Genomic DNA, 19,766 nt, shown 5'->3' on the forward strand with positions numbered 1-19,766 from the left:
TGGCGTCACTAACGACCGTGAAAAGCAAAAGTGTGGAGCGTGTGACCAACATAATTAATTGGGTATTCATGCGAACCTGGCCCAAGCTGTTTGACAACTGCAAAAGTTAGAAATCTTTGTTACCTCCTTTTACCTTTTATTTTACTTTTTTTTTTGTATTTTTTTTTTGCCCACCATTGTTTACCAGCTGTTGACACCTTTAAGAGGAAAAGCAACAACCGTAATAAAACCATAATAATAACATGTAACAACAAAATTTGCTAGTCAGATGTGAAAAAAGTGTTTATTTGAGATATGCATAGGTTTGCTTAATGGCTGAGAAAATTATACGACCATAATAATAATGAATAAATTTTTAAATCAAATGGCTTCATTGTTTAGCTCATGTATTGAACTTGGCGCCTTTTCGCCAAGCTTTAGATTATACGCACTGCGCAAGCGCTTTAGGTATATACGAGAGCTTTGAAAGCGCCAAAAGCTATATATTTCGCTTGTAATGCTGTTAGTTTTAAACCTTATAAGCTTGTAGCAGTGCCTCTAAAAGTCAGTCATTTAATCATATTGTATTTTTTTATTTTTATTATTTTACTTTATTTACAATTAAAAGCATTTTAAGACATTAAAGTATTATTTAGAATAAGACTACAGCTATATCGTCATTGAAATTTTAACATTAAGCATTTAGGAATTGAATTCATATACTCGCATTTAAATTATTCATTCATTCGATAAAGATATAAGTATATGCAACAGATTGTTACATTTTTCTTTAGTTCTTTTAGTTTAAAACTTGTTGACTTAAGAGTAGATACATATTTTTTTCAATATTGCGAACAATTAACATTTGATTAAGTTGTACTATATGGAGAGAGTGAGTTGAGGGAGGAACTACCGGGAGAGACCCATATTTACATGAGAGCCAGCAGAGGGCTATCGTATCTTACAGATACTCGTAGAACACAATCCAATAGATACAATTGAGGCTGGCAAAGAGAGCAGGAAAGAGCACACGCGATGATCGATCTATGTAAATGGCACGCTTGAGACGCTCTTGGGCGGGCGTTAGCCTCGGCTTGGGTAGCTCCGGCTCCGGTGCCGGCGGTGGAGGTGGTGGTGGCGCTATGGTCGGGGTCAATATAATGCGCGACTCCTGACGCGGTATCCAGGGACCGTCGGCATCTAGCGGTGGACGCACCACACGTCGCGTTGCAGATACAATCTGAAAACACAGACATACACACAATAAGCTTGCTTAGTTTAAAGCTGTGTCTATACATCCACACACAATTTCTTTAACATACATATTCCCTAATCCACATACTCACTCGCTTGTTTTTGGTCATCTCATCAAATATCTTTTCAATCTTCTCAATCTTCTCGTCCGCTAGAGGCAGCATCGTCGGTTGTTTGTTGGTTGTGGTATTGCTGCCACCCGGTTGCGGGCCGGATCCTGCCTCTCCCTCTTTCTTCCCCGCCTCACCGGCCACTGGCTTGGGTGGATACGCCATGGGCTTAGGTATGGGCGTATCGCTAAGCACAATGTTGATCAGGCAATACTCCATCAATGCCATGAACACAAACACCGTGCAGACGGACATGAATGCATCCACGGCCTTTAGATAGGAGACGGGTGGCAATGAGGACTGCGACTTGGCGTGCTGCGTGGACAGTGTAAGCAGTGACGTCACGCCCAGTGTAACACGCGCTGGCGCCGCCTCCGGTTTGATCCAGAACGAAACCCATGACATGATCACAATCATGCAGGTTGGAATGTACGTGTTGAATACATAATAAACCAGGCGGCGTTTCAGTGTAAATACCACTTCCAAACAGGTGAAATTGCCAGTCGAATAGACCTGCGTACAGTCCGCGGTCTCGTTGCGTATCAGCGCCACTTGGGGCAACTCAATGTTCTCGTCGACCACAAGGGGCGTGGTGGGATCCCATTGAAAGATCAGGTCATCAGTAGTGTGAGATACTAAACAAATTTATGCGGTTTTTCAAAAGTAAAAGTTACAATCGAAATAGAGAAAAAAAAAGAAATACACGAAGATATTGTATTACTAAAGCATAAATTGATTCTATTATTTTCTTCAGATTTAAAGTAAATTTTAACTTCATACACTCAAAAAATTATACTCTACAACACCCTAAAATAGTAAAAGTGTATGCAATTTGTTTTCTTAAATTTATGACAAATTCTCTTAGCTTTTCTCAATTTTCTTAGCTTTTATATTCTTTTCTAATTTGAAAGATGATGCTCCAAATTTTATAAAGTTTTTTTTTTAAATTTAAGTGTATTATTAATTTTCTGTGAAGTGTACTTACAGCTCTCCATTTGCAGCTTACACTCCTGTGTATCATGCGGATAAATTGCAAAGTTCATGATGCAGGATAGCTTTAAAGTTAGCTTAACCATGTAGAGTATGGTTTTATCCTTGTAGAGCCACATATAATGATTGGGTATGGTCATCGTTTGAAATGTCACCGATTTCGCGTTCTTAAAGAAAGAATCGGGTCGCCACATATTCTTTAGCCAATCAACTTCGAGCAATCGATACTCCTGGGTCATGTTCTCGGGCAGACGGAGCCGGTGATCCTTCCATGTCTGAGCAAAGAACACATCAGCTACGTAGGTCATTGAGTTCTCATCGATGGAATCTAAGCCCATGACCGTTACATGGAAATAAACAATAGTGGGTTGACCCTCCTTTTTGGGTGGTCGCATTTTATCATAACGCTTTATGTCCTCGGGAAGAATATCGGTTATAGCCAGACTTTGTCTGCATAGTTTTGGAGGGGAATAATGCATTGATAGGTTGTCCTTTAAAGTACTTTAAGATTTACTTACTGGAATTCACTTTTGGCATAGTGTTTAATGCAAATGCAGCAGATGACTAGCAGGATTATTTGTGCGACCATGGCTGTGACTTGAAGTATCTCTCTCAATCTCTGTCTCTCTTATACTCTGCAGGTAATAAAGTCTACATGAGGATCTTTGAGTAGGGCGAATTTTAGCCCTGACATGACATTGTTGGGGGATCAAAGCAAAACTCTCGAACGGTGTCACTGGCATTGACAATGCATCGAGAGCTTTGCTGAGGGTAAGGCGAATGGGAAAATTGACGAAAATAGCAACAATTATGTGCCCCAGCGATGTAAATAAAATGTGGAACAAAGGACAATGACGGGGCCAGTTAGTCATACTTCCTGCACAATAGCCTCGGCATTGGCAACCCTGGCACAACCCTAGGTCTATCTGGTACCTAGCTATTTTCCTCTCTGTTTTCCATTCTGTCTACACGTGGAGGCCACAATACCGACTTAATTCACAATTAAAGCCACTCGAATCGTGCCCTACGTGGTGCGAGGGGGATGTTTGCAGGGGCAACGTTGTAGAGGGCGCTGCAGCTTTAAGTGGCCCATGCGCCTTTTGTGCGCCTTCGATGCCGCTGATGCTGTTGATATGGCAATGCCTCAGCAAACGTGCCCCATTGAGCGCGACACGGCAAGATTGAAGGCACAGCTATGCAATGGCCGCATTAGACAAGGACAATATACATGGAACATGGTAGGGCACTTATCCAAAAGACGTCATTGCTTGCAGTAGCACCTAAATATATTCTTAATGTGAATTTAGGCCAAGTTTTGAAAATGCACTAATTGTTTAATCATTCATTAAACTCAACTTCAATTTAAAGGCGAGATTAGATCAATTATGTAAATTGACGTTAACTTATTTGATTAGTTAGGGAGTGCTTGTAGTTATGCAGTATTCTATTATTCTTAAATATTTAAATCTTATGCAAATTTTGAATAACAGATAGAAATATTATCAATAATCAATTTTTTGTGAAATTACCTTTCAAAAACACATTAATCACCTTTAAGCTTCAAGGAAATACATTCCTATTCCTCAATATGACAACTATCAATAAAAACGTATATGAAAATATTTTTGTCTAAATTTAATCGGTTATATGTATGTTTTCAAGGGTTTCACAGCAAACTCACTTTTAAAAACCCTAGTTAACTATCACATCCCACCGATAAAGTACGGATCTAAATTTTCAGTCAATTGAATCGAAAATATCAAAGGAGTCAGTGGTTTTTTGACCAAATTCGATGACCACATCAATTTGGATGTGAAAACTAAAAGCAATTTTGTTTTCAATAGAACTTGGTTGTGACACCCCCGAATATCTAACATTTTTTATTTTTTTTCTCAAATCAACTTAGCCTACCTACGCACTCAAAAAATAGGGGAAATAATGGAATTTTTATGTGAGTATAAAAAACATCAGAGTCTTATCTTAATTTTTTTTTAAATCAAAGTCAGACAGAGACCAACCCTTCAGAAAAGTATTAAAAAAAGAGATAATTTAGAATACTATGATTAATACTTCTGCGGAAAATATTGTTCTTGTTTACATTGAAAGATTTTTTATTTATTTATTTATTGTCAAGCTATAAGCTATATAAAAAATAAACTAAAGTATAACTGTGTAATTTAAATGTAAAAATAAATATTCTGGGGGAATCTAAAATGAAAATGATAGCGATTGGTCCAACATTTGAGGCATGGATTGGTGAAAACCCAGAAAAATCCAATCAGATGAGTAGCAAAGTTTGACAAGAGTTTTTTTGGGAGCAAAGTACATGAGATTTTAAGAAAAAGCTTCCTATTTTATGTAATAATAATTATAATAATGAATTATAAAGTAATTTATTTTTTTAGTAACATTTTACTTGTGTGTTGTAAAAAAAAATTAACAACACGGCGATTTCAGGTGATTTCACAGATATTCAATCTTTTAAATGATTATGTAACATCAGCTAAACACTGATAACAATAACATGTTGTAAAAAATTTCTTTAGATCTTTTTTTTCGGGTAATAGAGAATATATGCACAATTAAATTGAATGTTAGTTATTATTATATATTCATTAAATTCGCAACACTTTAAACTTTAGTTATTTTTGGTTTGAATTTGATTTTTGGCCGATTTGAACGTCTTTGCAGTTCGAAGCTTCGCTGACAACTGACGGTTACAGCGAAGGAATTTGAATTTAAAACGTTGCCAGGCCAAGCAAACGATGAAGAAATTCACCAACGAAAGGCGCAGGATGCAGGATATATGATACAGTGACGGTACTTATATAGTTTGTTTGTGTGTGTGTGTGTGTGTGTGCTATTGAGACAATGTGGTGGCTGAAAACCTTTGAGACTATATAAAATTGATAGGCCTTAGAATATACATGAAGAAAATAGGAAAAATTCTTTAATGCAGTCAGCTGGGAAGACTATGTTTATGAATATATACATGTATATGTACATACATATTACATATATATAAAGCATAGTCTGTGTCTGTTTGTTCTTGTACACAGTCACTTAACATAATTTCGTCGAGTACTTTGGCATTGCCTTCTACATAATCTGTTAGGGCTCTGTCGTCATCGTCATCATCGTCATTGTATTTGCAATTGCAAGTGTAATAATGAGCCAGGAATCTCCTACCAGAACCCCTGCACCCCCATCTTCTTCCCCTTATAGCCAGATGCGAGCTTTGCCACATTCTTGTATTGATTGCCATTGACAGCCCCAAGTGAAACAAAATTCGGTGGAAATCCGAAAGCGTTTTTTTTTAGTTTTTCCAATCAATTGGCTTGTTTCGAAGCGACTAACAAGCTAACAACTTCTGAAGTGTGTCCCAATGGCCGGCTTGTCGCAGCAGCAACTATGCCAACATTTTGTTGCAATTGATTGCATTGTAAAAGGATAAACGAAAATGGCAAATGGCAACTTATAGCAAACCATCTTATGATAATCCCTTGATTCCGCCGACAAATATTCCGCATTGTAGGGGATATAGGCAGCAAGAAACCAATTTTTGGAGATTTATCTCGTAAATTCTCCGAGGTACTTGGACAACTAGCAATAAAGATACTCTAAATGTATAAGAATAAGACAAAGCAAAAAATAATTAGAATATAAGAATAAGAGAATGTAACTATACTAAAATAAAAGATTAAATAGAATAAAAAACCAATAAGACATTTTTAGGAAAAAAAAGTGTGTTAATTATAATAATCAATTAATATTATAATTATTTATTATTGGCAATAAGCCATTTTACTCATCTATAATTTGGATAGCCGGTAAATTAATACAGAAAAGTAGTGAGATTAAAGACAGAAAAGTCTATAGCGAGTATAAAGGCAAGAAAATTATAAGAATAAGAATAAGAAAATAGTAAAATCGCAACAATATGCATTTCTTTTAAATTAAAATCTTTAAATAATAAATTATTTTTTTTGGTTTGAAAGTTGTCATGAGATGCAGTTTCAGTACCTAGAGTCTATTCCAGCCTTGCTTAATTAATTGTGTTACAGAAACAGGCATGTTTAAGTTAAACTTATTTTTACAGTCTATAATTAAATGCAATCCTCGTGTCGCCACCTAGGAGGAGACCAGGCTCTATGTAACCTTGAAGCATCTTGATCTGTATACATACATTAATTGTGTGTGTGTGTGTGTATATGTACATATATTCGGTTCCCCATATTCAGTGTTGCCTAGGACGCGGCCTTTTCTGCACGGCTACGAGCTGCAAGCACTCAAATCCTTTGCCGCAACACTTCAGCAACACATCCTTTGGCCTTCCGTTGCCGCAATAGCAACAGCAACACCAACAACAACTCGTCATCAACGTCGTTATTAAATTATCTCTGATGCGATAATAACACACTTAAGTAACTTGCCGTAGATTCAATGAATCCTACCTACCATCCCCCTCATTACCAGCTTTGCTATAAAAAGCCGCTGATTTTTCTATAGTTTATTCGAATGCAGCCGAGCTTGGTGCTGCTTTTGGACCTGACCTAAGTACTTGCTTGGTAGTACTGTAGTGCACACGCTTTTCAACCGAATTCAAGTAACCCTCCCCCACCACCACCCGCAACTGACACGCCTAAGTGGTACTCTTAAGTTTTTGCTGATGGCAGCAGACGGCGACGGGGGAAACGTTGCAATGCCCAACCGAAACGTTAAGGTTTGGCGTGCTTTTAACTTGAATAGTTGCAAATTTGTAGCAATTGTTGTTGTACGTGCTTTTGACAAGCATTAAGTCATTGAAATTCTATCAAATAAATAATGATTCTACATTTCAAAATATATCTTTGAGACAGCAAAGATTGTATGACGTCAAGCAAAAGACTAAAATTAAACGAAGGTCGTTAAAGACAACCAGTAACTTTGGGAATGGCTAAAGCACTGCTATTTGAGGTAATACCGATATAACTAATAATAAGAGCGTTAACTAGGTCCTGCAATCCCTTAAGATCTGTTGCGTGAGGCAGATAAAAATCTATTGAAAAATTAATAAGCGCGCCACACAAAAGTCATATGAAACATGCGTCGACAACGAGCCGTGTGACCCACATTTCCACCATATTGCGGAAGTTTGTTGAATGGAAAGTTGCAGCATTGAAGCAGCAAGCAACCCCTAAGCCCAAACTTCATACTCTCCATTCTGCGGTCGGTTCATTCATAAAAGCGCCAACTGAGGCCATTGAACTGCCTTCGAAATGGTTAATAAGGGAGTTTATGTGCTGCTGGAATGGTCCTATCACGTTAGGGACTCGTGGCAGGAAGGCGACATCCACTTAGAGCAACAGTTGCCAGCTCCACACACGGTGAAAGAGAGAGGGTTGCCGCTCAGGTGGAGACGATGGTTTTGCGTCATTGTCGCCATTGTTGATAAACAAACCTGTAGCCGACGTTGCCCCAAACACGTGTACGGTTCCGATAAGCTGGTGGTTGCTTTCGATGCTCAGCAACGGCGGAATCGAATCGAGCGGGACGAGGGATGTGAGCATTGCGCACGCTCGTAGCCATCGGCCAGCTGAGCGCAGCGTTGTGACGTCGTTATTGATTTTTACACAGACAGAAGACGCGCATCGTTTAACTGCATTTCGAGCTGCAAACACACAAATAAATCACAAATTAAAAAATGCATTTAACAATTGCATCAATTTAAATAGAATACTTAAAAAACACAATTTCAGGCAGCGCTTGGCATAAAGGCACAGCCACGGGACGCAGACAACTTGGAGGCGTGGTCCAAGATGATCAAACTGCGACCATATGTGCCATCCAAGCGCATCGCCATACGGGACTCTTCGATTGATGAGGACATAAGCGATGATGTCGACGATGAGGTGTTCATCAAGGACGCTAGATCTGCCAAGGTGAGTCACAAATTCCCCAATGAAACCATGGATGCGAAAATTGTATAAAATTAATTCACAAATTGAAAAAAGCAATTATTCATTAAATAAAGCGACTAACTCGCTATTTTTTTTTAAATGGTAAAAATGTTTTCCTTTGAAAGTTATTAAGCTTTAAATCTATTTACCTTATTTTCGCATTCTACAATTAAACATATGGTACAACTGATTAAATTATTTTTGATTCAGTTTAGTCATACATCAATAAAAATTTGAGATGAAATTATAATTGTGTTATAAATCATTTTCGAAACTCAACGTTTCCTAATCGTTTGAAATGTTTTCGTTCCAACTACAGCGCAGTGAAGAGCAGGGCCTCAAGCGTCCTTTGATGGCGCCACGTCGCAAGCACAGTTCCGGTTCGGGTACGAGCTCCACCCCTATCATGAAACAGCATAAACGTCGACGCTGCTGCAGATGCTGGGAGTCCTTCTGCTATGTCTTGGCTGCTCTCACCGTGCTCTGTGCATTGCTCAGCTTGGCCGCATTGATGCTGACGTTGTTCCCGTCACCGATCCAGAACATTCATCATTGGTGGAGTCGGGGACCACAGTTGGGGCCATTGACCACGTCGAGCATTAGTTATGGCAGCACAATGGGCAGCGAATTTGTGCCTTGTACACAGATTAGCGTGCAGAGACTGTGGACACGCAGTCTGGCCAGGATGAACAGCGAGAGTCCATTGCGTGCTGCGGATCTTAATGGCGATGGCATCAAGGATGTCATTTTCGGCTATGGCGTGGACGACAACATACACTACGAGGGCATTCCGCTGCCCCGATGCAAGTCTGCCCAGCAAGGCGACGATGTGCCGTGCGAGGGAGGCGTTGTGGCGCTTAATGGACGGGATGGTACCACACTGTGGCAGTCGTGGAGCGTGGCGAACGTGTTTTCCTTGCATTGCAATGCAGATATCGACCTCGATGGTGGCATGGACTGCTTGGCCGCCGGTAGACTGGGCGTAAGTCACAGGATCAGCTAATCTTTGTCAGCTTCTGATGCTAACGATATTTCTATTTCCAGATGATCTTTGCCATTAATGGACGCACCGGTCGGGTTATCTGGACTTTCCACGAACTGGAAGTCGAGACAAACTCGCCCATTGTCATGGATCTCTATACGATCAATGTGTTGCGCGATTTGGATGGTGATGAAGTGCCCGAATTGATAGCTGCTCATCTCGAGGAGCGTGAGGAGTCCAAGGCTGGCCACATTAAGCTCATATCGGGCAAGACGGGCAAAGTGATCCGAAGCATTCCGACGCCACATCGCGAGGAGATGTTTGTTCCCATTCAGCTGCTGACTCAATCCGATGGCACCGAGCTGCTACTGATGATTACCGGTGGCCAAAATACGCCCGGTGGCATTTACAGTCTGCGTCTGCTGTCGCTCATGGCACACACCAGCGAGAAGCACTTCACGCCCTTGCATCAACAACAGAGATCGGGTCTAATGGTGCCAGCAGTGCTCAGCGATCTCAATGGCGATGGCATCTCCGATGTTATCGTCGCAGCCTTTAATAGCAGCGTCTATGCCTTCGATGGACACAACTACAGTATGCTGTGGAACTATACATTCCCGGCCAGCGAATGCGTCAGTGCCGTTGTGCCGGGTCATTTTAACCGCGACAACGTCACCGACTTCATGGTTAAGTATAACACTGGGCCGGGTTTTCCTGTCTATTACTATTCGCAAACAACCATCCTGGATGGACGCACGGGTCAGCCCCTACTTAATGCGATGATGACAGACGCAGGCGGTGCCAGCAGTCTCCTGGGTGGTGTGTCCATTTCACAGAGCTTTGGCGGTGATTTCTACCTCCACTGGCAGCTGCAGTGCCGCAATAAGCCAAATGCCCGGGATGCCTACGAGTTTGTGCCGGACAGTGATATCATTCTTCAGGCACGTGCCGACACCTGTCGCCTCCGCTATAACGAATCCACGGTACTGAAGCTCTATGCCATTGCCCGGCATATCGAACCGCCAGGCGCCGTGCTCTTCAGTACAGACGATTTGGAGGTACAGCTGAATCGCACACAGCGTCCCGCTCCAACGGGCAAACAGTCGCCGTTAAAGCATCCCAAGCTTCTCAAAAAGCTGCTCGCCAATCGGGAGCAGCTGCTCAGGCAAGTGGTAGACGTTGATACAGCCGATGAGCAGCCGGGTTCAGTCAAGCACTTGAAGCATCGCAAGCTTCCCTTGCCGGATCTCTTGCCTGAATCAGACTCGGACAATGAGCTGCCCAGTTTTGCCGGTGGTTATATCAAGGAGCCCTACAAGGAATTTGTAAGTTAATTTAAATGTGACATTTCTAAATAATTTATAATCGAACCCAACAGAAGGATTACGGGCCTCTGCAGCTGCCGGCGGAGAATGCAAATCCCATGCGTTTGCCAGAGGAGTACGAGCTGGTGTACAACGATGAGTTGCCACAGGTGTCGGATCAAAACGAGCGTCCCATACATTTGCGTAGCAAGTATCCTAGCGGCAGCAATCGTGATGTGCGCAGTGACACCCTGGAGTCGAGTACCACCACAAGTCAGCCACTGTCCGCACAATCGCCTCTCAGTCTGTGGGATCTGGAGTTGGACAATGAGGCCCAAGAACAGGCCGCAGATGCAGCTGCCGCAGCGGTAACCAGTTCCAGTAAGAGTATCCAGTATCGGAGACGCAAACGACAGCGACGCAATGAACGTGCCGCTGCAGGCAGCAGTAGTAGTTCAACTACCGATAACAATGCTGGCGAGGATGCCACTGCGGCGCCAGAGTATGCCTCGCCTGCCGACTGGTATTTGGCTTCCATTTCGTCAACTGGGGTGCTGCTCAAGGCGCTGAGCAATGCGAGTTCCTCGCTGGACTTTGCCTTTGTGCTCAACATACGCGAATCGGAGGCGTATCCACCGTTGTTCTCACCGCAGGATCTCAGCTGCGTCGAGGAGAAAATTAGCGCCTATAAAAGTGTGTAGAATTAGTTAAATCGTGAGATGACCGATTAATTGATTGATACTTGTATTACAGGTTACACCGCCGACAACCTGCGCGTGCTGCGCAAGCAATTCCTCAAGCAGTGCCTGAGTGAACGACTTGTGGACGCGGATCCCGCGTTGCCCAAGTACGAATCACAGCTGATTATAACGCGCATTGGGATAACGTGCACCTGTCGCTCGCTGCAGCCGGGCGAGGTGTGCTCGGAGTTGGATCACATTGATGCACAACGTTGGACTGAGTTTATGGGCAACGATGGTAATGGCTTTTATGCCAATTAAAACAATTACAACTAAGTCTATCCTCTCTCTCTTAACTCTATTCAACTATTGTAATTAATCGATCGTAATTTATGTGTGTGGCTGTTTCTTGTAATTGTAACAGTATTTACATGTGTATTTGTGTATATTTTATGAATTTTTAAATAAAATTAAATATTAAAACTTAACAACTATGGTTAAATCAATGATTTATTTACATTTCTGTTTTTCTAGTATTTGAATTTTCGCGTATTAACCGAAGGTTGCCATCCGGTAAAATTTCCGATCTGGTTTGATCTCTTGTACTTAAAAAAACAAGTACATTTCTGAAATTGGGTGTTTTTTATTTTTGTACTTAATTTCGGATTTTTAATTTCTTATTTTCTAGAATTTTTTAAATTTTTGCATATTTTTTTCTAGTATTTTCTTGATTTTTGGATAAAAATTTTTTTTTTTTAAATTAAATTAGATAACTTTTCTTCCCGACGGCTGACGAGCTTCAAACCTTTTTTAAAATGTTAAGCTTAATTTTATCCAATTTCTAAATCATCAAATTTATTAATTTTTATTGAGTTTTTTGCATTTTAAAATCTGCATTTTTTGTCGGTATCGATGCCCTTTTTAAGAGTCGCATGTGGACTCTTTGTTTAATTAATATATCGATATGGCTATATATCGATACTTTTAGTCATCCCTAGTTCGGCACTTAAAAAGTCCAACTTTAAAACAACAACAAGAACGAAATAGCTTTCCGAATATTGTTATTAACTTAATGCTGCGCCCACCACACACACAAACATCAGCATGGGCATTCTAGAGAAGATTGCTGAGATCGAGCGTGAAATCGCACGGACGCAAAAGAACAAAGGTGAGTAGTGGCTCGGCTGCAAAAACCGGCGCAGACAAGACGGCGTCGAAATTCGCATTGCTGGCAACAGCATCGGAATTTAGGGTTAGAATTCACATTCACATATCCATTTCCATTTTCCATTTACAGCCACTGAGTACCATTTGGGATTGCTAAAGGCAAAGCTTGCCAAGTACCGCTCCCAGTTGCTGGAGCCCTCGAAGAAGGGGGAGAAGGGCGACGGATTCGATGTGCTGAAGAGCGGAGATGCGCGTGTCGCCCTCATTGGATTCCCCAGTGTGGGCAAGTCCACAATGTTGTCCACACTGACCAAAACTGAATCGGAGGCGGGTAAGCTGTGAGTGGATTGTCCAGGTACTTCTCTTACCACTCACATTTTAGCGAACTACGAGTTCACCACGCTGACGTGCATTCCTGGTGTAATTGAGTACCAAGGAGCCAACATACAGCTGCTTGATCTGCCGGGTATCATCGAAGGTGCTGCCCAGGGCAAGGGTCGTGGTCGCCAGGTGATTGCCGTTGCCCGCACCGCCGACCTGGTGCTGATGATGCTGGACGCGACCAAGCCGAATGTACATCGGGAACTGCTGGAGCGGGAGCTGGAATCCGTGGGCATCCGTCTAAACAAACGCAAACCGAACATTTACTTCAAACAGAAAAAGGGAGGCGGTCTGAGCTTTAACTCAACCTGCTCCCTGACGCGCTGCAGTGAGAAGATGGTGCAGATGATCCTGCACTCGTTCAAGATCTTCAATGCGGAGGTGTTGTTCCGGGAGGACTGCACAGAGGATGAGTTCATTGACGTGGTCACCGCCAATCGCGTCTATCTGCCTTGCTTGTATGTGTATAATAAGATTGATCAGATCGCCATCGAGGAGGTTGATCGGCTGGCACGACAGCCACACTCTATTGTGGTCAGCTGCAACATGAAGCTGAATCTGGACTACATGCTGGAGGCGCTCTGGGAATCCCTTCAGTTGATCCGGGTGTACACCAAGAAGCCCGGTGCACCGCCAGACTTTGACGATGGCCTCATCTTGAGAAAGGCAAGTGAATTCATAGAGTATCTTTGATCACACCATAATCGAATCCTTCTAATCTAATCCTTTGCACAGGGCGTCAGCGTGGAGCATGTGTGTCATGCCATCCATCGGACTCTGGCCGCCCAGTTTAAATACGCCCTGGTCTGGGGCACCTCAACGAAGTACTCGCCACAGCGTGTGGGCATCGCCCATGTGATGGCCGACGAGGATGTCATTCAGGTGGTCAAGAAGTAGACCTCATTTGGAGCAGCTTCATTTGTTGATGTCAATTGGGTTGAAATATATTCTATTCTAAATATATAAATATTAATTAAAAGATTCATCGATTGTATAATAACTTTATTGACATTCCATTTCCATAACAACTAACAGATAACTATCCTGGTAATATCGGGGATTACCATCTGTCCGACTTGGATGCAGCCGCGTTGTTGGATGTGGTCGCCGTGGCGGCGGCATAACTCTTGTTCAGCGTGTTGATGGCCGAGATGTTGGAGAAGGGAGTCGGACCACTGCTGATCCGTTGGGGTTCGTTTAGCTGCACGGGCGGATTGTCGATGCTGGCGAACACGTTGGTCGCATCCCGCAGGCGATAGCGACGCAGATTTAAAAAGTGCTCCTTCTGCTCCTCCACACGCTGATGCAGTTCATGCAGACGTCCAGCCAGCGAGATGAAGGATTCGTTGAGCTGTCGGAAGCCGCGTTTCAGATCATCTGGCGAAATGCTCTGCGGATTGGCCAATGCATGCATGTGGCTCTCGGTGAGCGCGATTTGCTGGCGAAACGATATCAGATCCTCCTCGTATTTGGCCACCAGGCACTGAAAGTACTGGAAGGGTGCACTATTCTCAAACTGAAGTCCGGCCGGAGTGTCCTGGGTACGCTGTGACATCTCCAGGGATTGTATAGCCTTGGCCGTTTCACTGCGCAGCTGCTTGATCTGTCGATTGTTGGCATCCACCGAATTGGCCACGTTCTGCAGCACCCAGCGCAGATTTGTGATCTCGTGACTCACGTTGCTCAGCTTCGATGTCGAGGTGCGTCCAATATCCGAGGAAATAGTCTTCTGCTGCTTTATGTGGCTCTTGAGGGCATCCACGGTCTTGACTATTTCATCCGGCACCTGCGTTTCCTTGATCTGTCATCGAGTGTGAAACGTTAGTGTTATAGTTGATGATCATAATGCTGTTACTCACCTTTATGCCGTCCTGCTTGTTGTCGCCCAGCTTGGGTTGCGTGGCACTCACATCAATGCCGCCGAGGCCAACAAAGGCGGGCGGAGCTGCAGCCGGTTGTGCGCCTGTTGTCAGTGGCTTGCCGAAGATGCCGCCGCCTCCTGTGGCGGCTGGAGCTAAGGGATTCCCTCCCAGACGCAGACTCGCGTTGAAAGGCTGCGTCGTGGCCGTTGTTGTGGTCGTATTAAAGTTCAAACTGGCCGCCGTTGTAGCTTGTGGTTTGTTAAAAGCAAATTGGCCCATTCCAGATCCCAGTGTTGACCCAGGCATTGCTGTTGCTCCAAACGCTGGAGGTGCTGTTGTCGGTGCACTCGTGGCGGGAGTTGAGAAGCTGAAGGACGGCGCCACTGTGGCAGTTGCCGTGCCGAATCCCGGAGCTGCTGCCGAGGCACCAAATGGTGGGGCAGCTGTTGTGGCGCTAAAAGCAGGCGCCGCCAAGGGAGCGCCAAAAGCAGATGCACCTGCCGGAGCTCCAAAGGCAGGAGCTGCTGCGGGTGCTCCGAAAGCAGAGGTTGTTGCCGGAGCGCCAAAAGCAGGCGTGGCTGCGGGAGCACCGAAACCCGGTGCAGCAGCTGTGGCGCCAAATGCAGGCGTCGCTGTCGCTCCAAAAGCAGGTGTGGCTGCCGGTGCACCAAATGTTGGTGCTGCTGCGGGCGCTCCAAAGGCAGGAGCTGCTGCAGCACCTCCAAAAGCCGGCAGCGAGAGTCCAGCACCCGTTGGAGCCACTGCAGCCGTCGCTGGCGAACCGAAACTCAGCGTGGGCGCCGCACCAACTTGAGCTGGTGCAAAGCTAAAACTGTTTGCAGCTCCGCCCACCACAGCGCTCGCTGCACCAGCGAGACTCGACGTCGCCGTTGCAGCTCCAAATGCCGGCGGCGGTGCGCTTGTTGACGCTCGCGCGCCAAAACCAAAGGCGCCTGTTGCTGGCGCTGCAGCTGCGCCGCCCAGGCCGGCGTTCGTTGTTGGTGTGCCGAACGAAAAGGACATTGCGAATATATTTTGTTCGTTATAAACCGTAAATTTAGTTTTTGCTTTGCACAGCTCGAATTACAATTTAATATCCGCAAATTTCACAAGCAAATAAAATAAACTCACACATTAACTGAGTTATCGATATATCAGAACATATCGTACCAGCAGGGTTGCTGAAATATTATTGATACATCGATAGATATTTTTTGCTGTGATATATATTTTTTCCCTCTGACCGTTGTTTTCTTTGTGAAACATGGAATCAAAATTGTACTTTGACAAAATTGATGACGAAATACTAAAAATAAGTGGAAAGTTTCCACTGGAAACACAATTAATTTTGGAAGCACGACAAATTTAAAGACGCGAGTTGTTTCTAAAAGAAAACCTGAATATGTTTCAGGAATACCCCTATAGGTCTGCTCTCATGTTTCACGATAAATAAAAATTGATGGCAGTGCCGAAAAATATCGATAGATACCACCGCAAAAATTACTATCGGCCTTTCGATATATCAATGAAATTTTGACAGCCCTGGATTTGCCACTACTGCTTGTAGTACCAAATATTGTCGGCAGGGGCGCCACTGTAATTTAAGATATTTACAGTTATTTCTCGATCATATGATTGTGGATTCTCTTTGATTTAGTTGCACGTTTTTCTGCGTAATTCGCACTCGAATATTCACACAATGTCGGCAGAGGAGGAAAAGTACACAAAATTCCTAAACGAGAATGGTCTTTTGCCGAGGTTGCACGAGATATTGGCGCAACTAGTGCAAATGGAGCCGCTGCCAATAGATCCGCTGATGGAAATTCTGCACGCAGTCGGATGTCCCCTCATCCCGCAGGCACAGATGAAGGCGCTGGAACGCAAGGTGTCCCGGGCCCAGGACGAACTGCGCTACTTGCGACGTCTGCTCATCGACTTGGGCGGACAGGATGACCTGTACGACAGCGACTCCGACGAGGACGAGTACGTCGGACACGTTGGCGAAATGGGGGCTGCATCCCTGCGCACTGAAGAACCGATTGCCCAATATGTTGTGGATGCGTCCATTGCCATCAGAGAGGATCCCATCAGCGACTATGAGGATGAGCAGCCGTGCTGCAGTCACTCGATCCACGGCAACGTGAAACAGCGATAAGTGAACTCTATGTATTCACAGTACATATCATTAGTTTACGCTCTTATTGCATGTTACGGAATGCACATTTTGTTTAATCAACGCACTTACTTGAAAACAGAGTCAACGCTCAATCGTTGCATATTATGGAAACCTATATATTTTAGCATAAGCAAAAAAAAGCCAACGCCAGGCAATTGGCATATTATATGAACCAATTGAAATGCTGTACGAATAAAGCCCAAGCAGGATTGATTTATACGTATAACACAAACTGTATAACAGTCTAACGTTCTCTTAAGTTCAGTTTTGTTATCTTACCTTCTCACCTTAATTTAAAAACATGTACATTTAAATATGTTCAATATTAAATGGTTGCCTGAAAATGTAAACGATATCATCGGTATTGACCCAATAAATGTAGTTACAGATTGTTACAGCTTAAAGCTTTGAAAGATTGCTGAATGTATGATGTAAGTGCTACCCATAAGTAACAGCATGATGAAATAAATAAATTCACTTCCACAGATGTATGTAGAAACTATCTCAGCTTTATATAAAGTATATAAATACTATCTTGAATCTCTGAGAGTAGCTAAACCAGAGGGAAATCAATAACCAATTCGCACTTCCTGTCAGCACTTGTAGCTTTAATTGGCCAAACAAATCGAATCGAAATAAAACAACAATTCAATTAACTCGCAACATGTCATCTGTGTACGACGACATTCGTCAGTTGTATTGTGGGAGGCCAACAAATTGCAAATTGCATTGGCAATCCCTGTAGCTCCACATACTATATGGAGCAGGTTGGAGTGCAATGACTAAACTGACAACCGTGGAGTATTTAAATTCTTGCATACCGAGCTGTATTAGGCAGGAGTCTATTAAGTTGATCCTAAATTTGTGCGATTTCATTCATATTTGTTTCGCATATCACCTGTCATTTAAATTCTTAGTTTAATTGAAATATATGGATAAACCCAGGTGCTTAACTTGTTACATGTTTATGTCATATTTTACACCTCCTAACTGCTATGATATATCGTCAGTCAGCTATTAAAAAAATAACTTTCAATGCAAATATTTCGGCATTTGCAAATTTTTTTTTCGGTATATTTTACACTTGATAATACGGCTTACATAGCTTTTTCAGAGAGGAAGTCAAATGTACTGTGTTAAAACTATTTATTTTTCTGTACGCGATAAATCCCTCTAATCCACTGTGGGCGCCTGGGCGTGGCAGTTGACAGCTGCCAGTCCCTTTGATAAATAAACTGCAGTCAACTTGACTGACAATGTACATAAATATTTGCTATAAAAACAAAATTCTTAAATAAACAAACAGCGCAGCATGGGCGTGGCAGATGGGCAACAGTGGAGCCTGTTTATACATTGTATCCCTCTGAAATGGGTAAAGAAGTGTATATGTATTTTAAAAGCAGAATGTCGTCAATTCGGATCTACGTGCATAAAGTAGTATAATATAAAACTTAATTAAATAACATAATACATTTAAGTTTGAGAGCATAATATATTCTAAACAAATTCCATTTATTTAGTATTTATTTTTATTATTGTTTAATTATATATTTATGTAGTTTCAAAATATTCCAGAGATACAGGGTATCTGGTCATTGAGTTGTCATTTTGACTAAGCCGTTGCACTTGTTTAATTGCTTTCGTTGGCATTTTTGATATAAACCAACTATTTTTTGTAGATTGTGTAATTTTTCGGCATTGAATAATTGCTGCGGAAATTGCCGTTTAACGGCAAATTGTGGCAAGAAATAAAAAAGCCAGCGGGATAATTGATTGAAACAAAATGCTGTCGCATTGGTTTACTAATTTCTCTATTTTTATGGGTACATTTTATGTACATTTTATTTTTTATCTGCCTCCAACCACGCAAAAGCTGCAGCATTTTGGGCGCTTAATCCGTGCACGTGCCATGTGTCCGGACGGGGATGGGCGGGGTAAGTGGAGTGCCGGGTAAATCTGTTTTGCCTTTGCCTGTCAGTCTGCCGTAGCGTAAAACTTTAACCACGTAAAATACGAGCCCGTTGGGCAGTAGCCACAAACACAACCAGCCCAAAAGCGAAATAAAAAGAGGAGAACGAGCTGCAAACGAACAGCAGTCGAAATGCATATAAAAGCAAGGGCTCCAATCCAATCGACGGCAGTAAAGGACGTCCAAACAGGTCACCAGACTGCCCCGAATTCCAGATGAGCTATGCGTATAGTTGGGGTGAGCGCAATGCGGTTTCTAATGAGATGCCGGGAATTTGTTTGCATTCCTCTAACTAAATTGAAACATCGACAATTTGCGATCAATTCTCTACCAATTTTGCCATTTAAGAACTGCCTTTAAATTCGTATTAAAAATATCGGGAAATCTTGAATTAATTGTAACATCATAAAAAATGTTGGTAGAACATTTTTATTACATTTGTTTTTGTTTGCTTGTATGCATTTACATTTTGTTCAGCATTTTCAATACATTAAATGCCCTTAAAAAAAGATTTTTTTTATTTAAATCATTTAATGCCCCATTAAAATATACATATGTTTTTTCATTTTTTGGGTCCACACTCATATGCATTTCAATATTCGTTGCAGCGCCTTTGAGTGCAACATTGAAAGCACCAACATCCGCCTCGACCCACTGATCACGCTGCTACCTCCCGGGTATCAGCCGGATATGGCAAAGCAACTGCAAGAGAAAAAAAGTAAAAGTGTTTGCATCAAGTGGAAATGTCATGGAGATACCCTGTAGCAGGACTATACACATAACATATGATTAGCTCTTAGGCCCAAGGAGATCTTATTGAAATTAGGCAAGCATAGTAATTTGAATAATATCTTTATAGTTTTTATAATATTTTTTCGGGTCATTACATCCGTTTTTCTCAAATTTTTTTTTTTGGGATAGGGTATAAAAAGTGTATATAAAAATGGTTTGGTTCTGAGCTGAGCTCTGAGCA

General features: G+C 42.5%; 5 protein-coding genes across 5 annotated transcripts; 3 read left to right on the forward strand and 2 right to left on the reverse strand.

Moving 5' to 3' along the window:
- Positions 1–581: 581 nt before the first annotated feature.
- On the reverse strand, positions 582–4,796 carry LOC117790795 (glycine receptor subunit alpha-4). Its single transcript, XM_034630354.1, has 5 exons — positions 4,750–4,796; positions 2,852–2,968; positions 2,329–2,783; positions 1,326–1,978; positions 582–1,219 (listed from the first exon to the last, which is right to left on the reverse strand). Exons 2-5 carry the CDS (start codon positions 2,920–2,922, stop codon positions 941–943), a joined length of 1,458 nt encoding a protein of 485 aa, XP_034486245.1. The 5' UTR covers positions 2,923–2,968; positions 4,750–4,796; the 3' UTR covers positions 582–940.
- Positions 4,797–8,100: 3,304 nt separating this feature from the next.
- On the forward strand, positions 8,101–11,726 carry LOC117792338. Its single transcript, XM_034632415.1, has 5 exons — positions 8,101–8,254; positions 8,592–9,254; positions 9,317–10,579; positions 10,633–11,251; positions 11,312–11,726. Exons 1-5 carry the CDS (start codon positions 8,132–8,134, stop codon positions 11,557–11,559), a joined length of 2,916 nt encoding a protein of 971 aa, XP_034488306.1. The 5' UTR covers positions 8,101–8,131; the 3' UTR covers positions 11,560–11,726.
- Positions 11,727–12,252: 526 nt separating this feature from the next.
- Positions 12,253–13,760, forward strand: LOC117790336 (developmentally-regulated GTP-binding protein 2). Its single transcript, XM_034629756.1, has 4 exons — positions 12,253–12,406; positions 12,536–12,736; positions 12,788–13,452; positions 13,522–13,760. The coding sequence occupies exons 1-4, from the start codon at positions 12,343–12,345 to the stop codon at positions 13,681–13,683; spliced, it is 1,092 nt and encodes a 363-aa protein (XP_034485647.1). The 5' UTR covers positions 12,253–12,342; the 3' UTR covers positions 13,684–13,760.
- Positions 13,761–13,771: 11 nt separating this feature from the next.
- On the reverse strand, positions 13,772–15,769 carry LOC117790335 (nuclear pore complex protein Nup58). Its single transcript, XM_034629755.1, has 2 exons — positions 14,646–15,769; positions 13,772–14,587 (listed from the first exon to the last, which is right to left on the reverse strand). The coding sequence occupies exons 1-2, from the start codon at positions 15,669–15,671 to the stop codon at positions 13,847–13,849; spliced, it is 1,767 nt and encodes a 588-aa protein (XP_034485646.1). The 5' UTR covers positions 15,672–15,769; the 3' UTR covers positions 13,772–13,846.
- Positions 15,770–16,260: 491 nt separating this feature from the next.
- On the forward strand, positions 16,261–17,323 carry LOC117790337. The gene has a single exon (XM_034629757.1). It carries the CDS (start codon positions 16,348–16,350, stop codon positions 16,801–16,803), a length of 456 nt encoding a protein of 151 aa, XP_034485648.1. The 5' UTR covers positions 16,261–16,347; the 3' UTR covers positions 16,804–17,323.
- The last annotated feature ends 2,443 nt before the right edge of the window (positions 17,324–19,766 follow it).

Source organism: Drosophila innubila, assembly GCF_004354385.1.
Source record: "Drosophila innubila isolate TH190305 chromosome 3R unlocalized genomic scaffold, UK_Dinn_1.0 2_E_3R, whole genome shotgun sequence".
In the NCBI taxonomy this organism is placed as follows: domain Eukaryota; kingdom Metazoa; phylum Arthropoda; class Insecta; order Diptera; family Drosophilidae; genus Drosophila; species Drosophila innubila.

Bases quoted from the DNA above. Each gene is read 5' to 3' on its own strand.
- LOC117790336 (XM_034629756.1), top strand. From the start codon at position 12,343: ATGGGCATTCTAGAGAAGATTGCTGAGATCGAGCGTGAAATCGCACGG. The intron at 12,737-12,787 runs GTAAGCTGTGAG...CTCACATTTTAG, and splicing joins CAAAACTGAATCGGAGGCGG to CGAACTACGAGTTCACCACG. The intron at 13,453-13,521 runs GCAAGTGAATTC...TCCTTTGCACAG, and splicing joins ATGGCCTCATCTTGAGAAAG to GGCGTCAGCGTGGAGCATGT.
- LOC117790337 (XM_034629757.1), top strand. From the start codon at position 16,348: ATGTCGGCAGAGGAGGAAAAGTACACAAAATTCCTAAACGAGAATGGT.
- LOC117792338 (XM_034632415.1), top strand. From the start codon at position 8,132: ATGATCAAACTGCGACCATATGTGCCATCCAAGCGCATCGCCATACGG. The intron at 10,580-10,632 runs GTAAGTTAATTT...CGAACCCAACAG, and splicing joins AGGAGCCCTACAAGGAATTT to AAGGATTACGGGCCTCTGCA. The intron at 11,252-11,311 runs GTGTGTAGAATT...CTTGTATTACAG, and splicing joins GAAAATTAGCGCCTATAAAA to GTTACACCGCCGACAACCTG.
- LOC117790795 (XM_034630354.1), bottom strand. From the start codon at position 2,922: ATGGTCGCACAAATAATCCTGCTAGTCATCTGCTGCATTTGCATTAAA. The intron at 2,784-2,851 runs GTAAGTAAATCT...AAAACTATGCAG, and splicing joins TATGCCAAAAGTGAATTCCA to ACAAAGTCTGGCTATAACCG. The intron at 1,979-2,328 runs GTAAGTACACTT...AAATTTGTTTAG, and splicing joins TAAGCTGCAAATGGAGAGCT to TATCTCACACTACTGATGAC.
- LOC117790335 (XM_034629755.1), bottom strand. From the start codon at position 15,671: ATGTCCTTTTCGTTCGGCACACCAACAACGAACGCCGGCCTGGGCGGC. The intron at 14,588-14,645 runs GTGAGTAACAGC...ACTCGATGACAG, and splicing joins ACAAGCAGGACGGCATAAAG to ATCAAGGAAACGCAGGTGCC.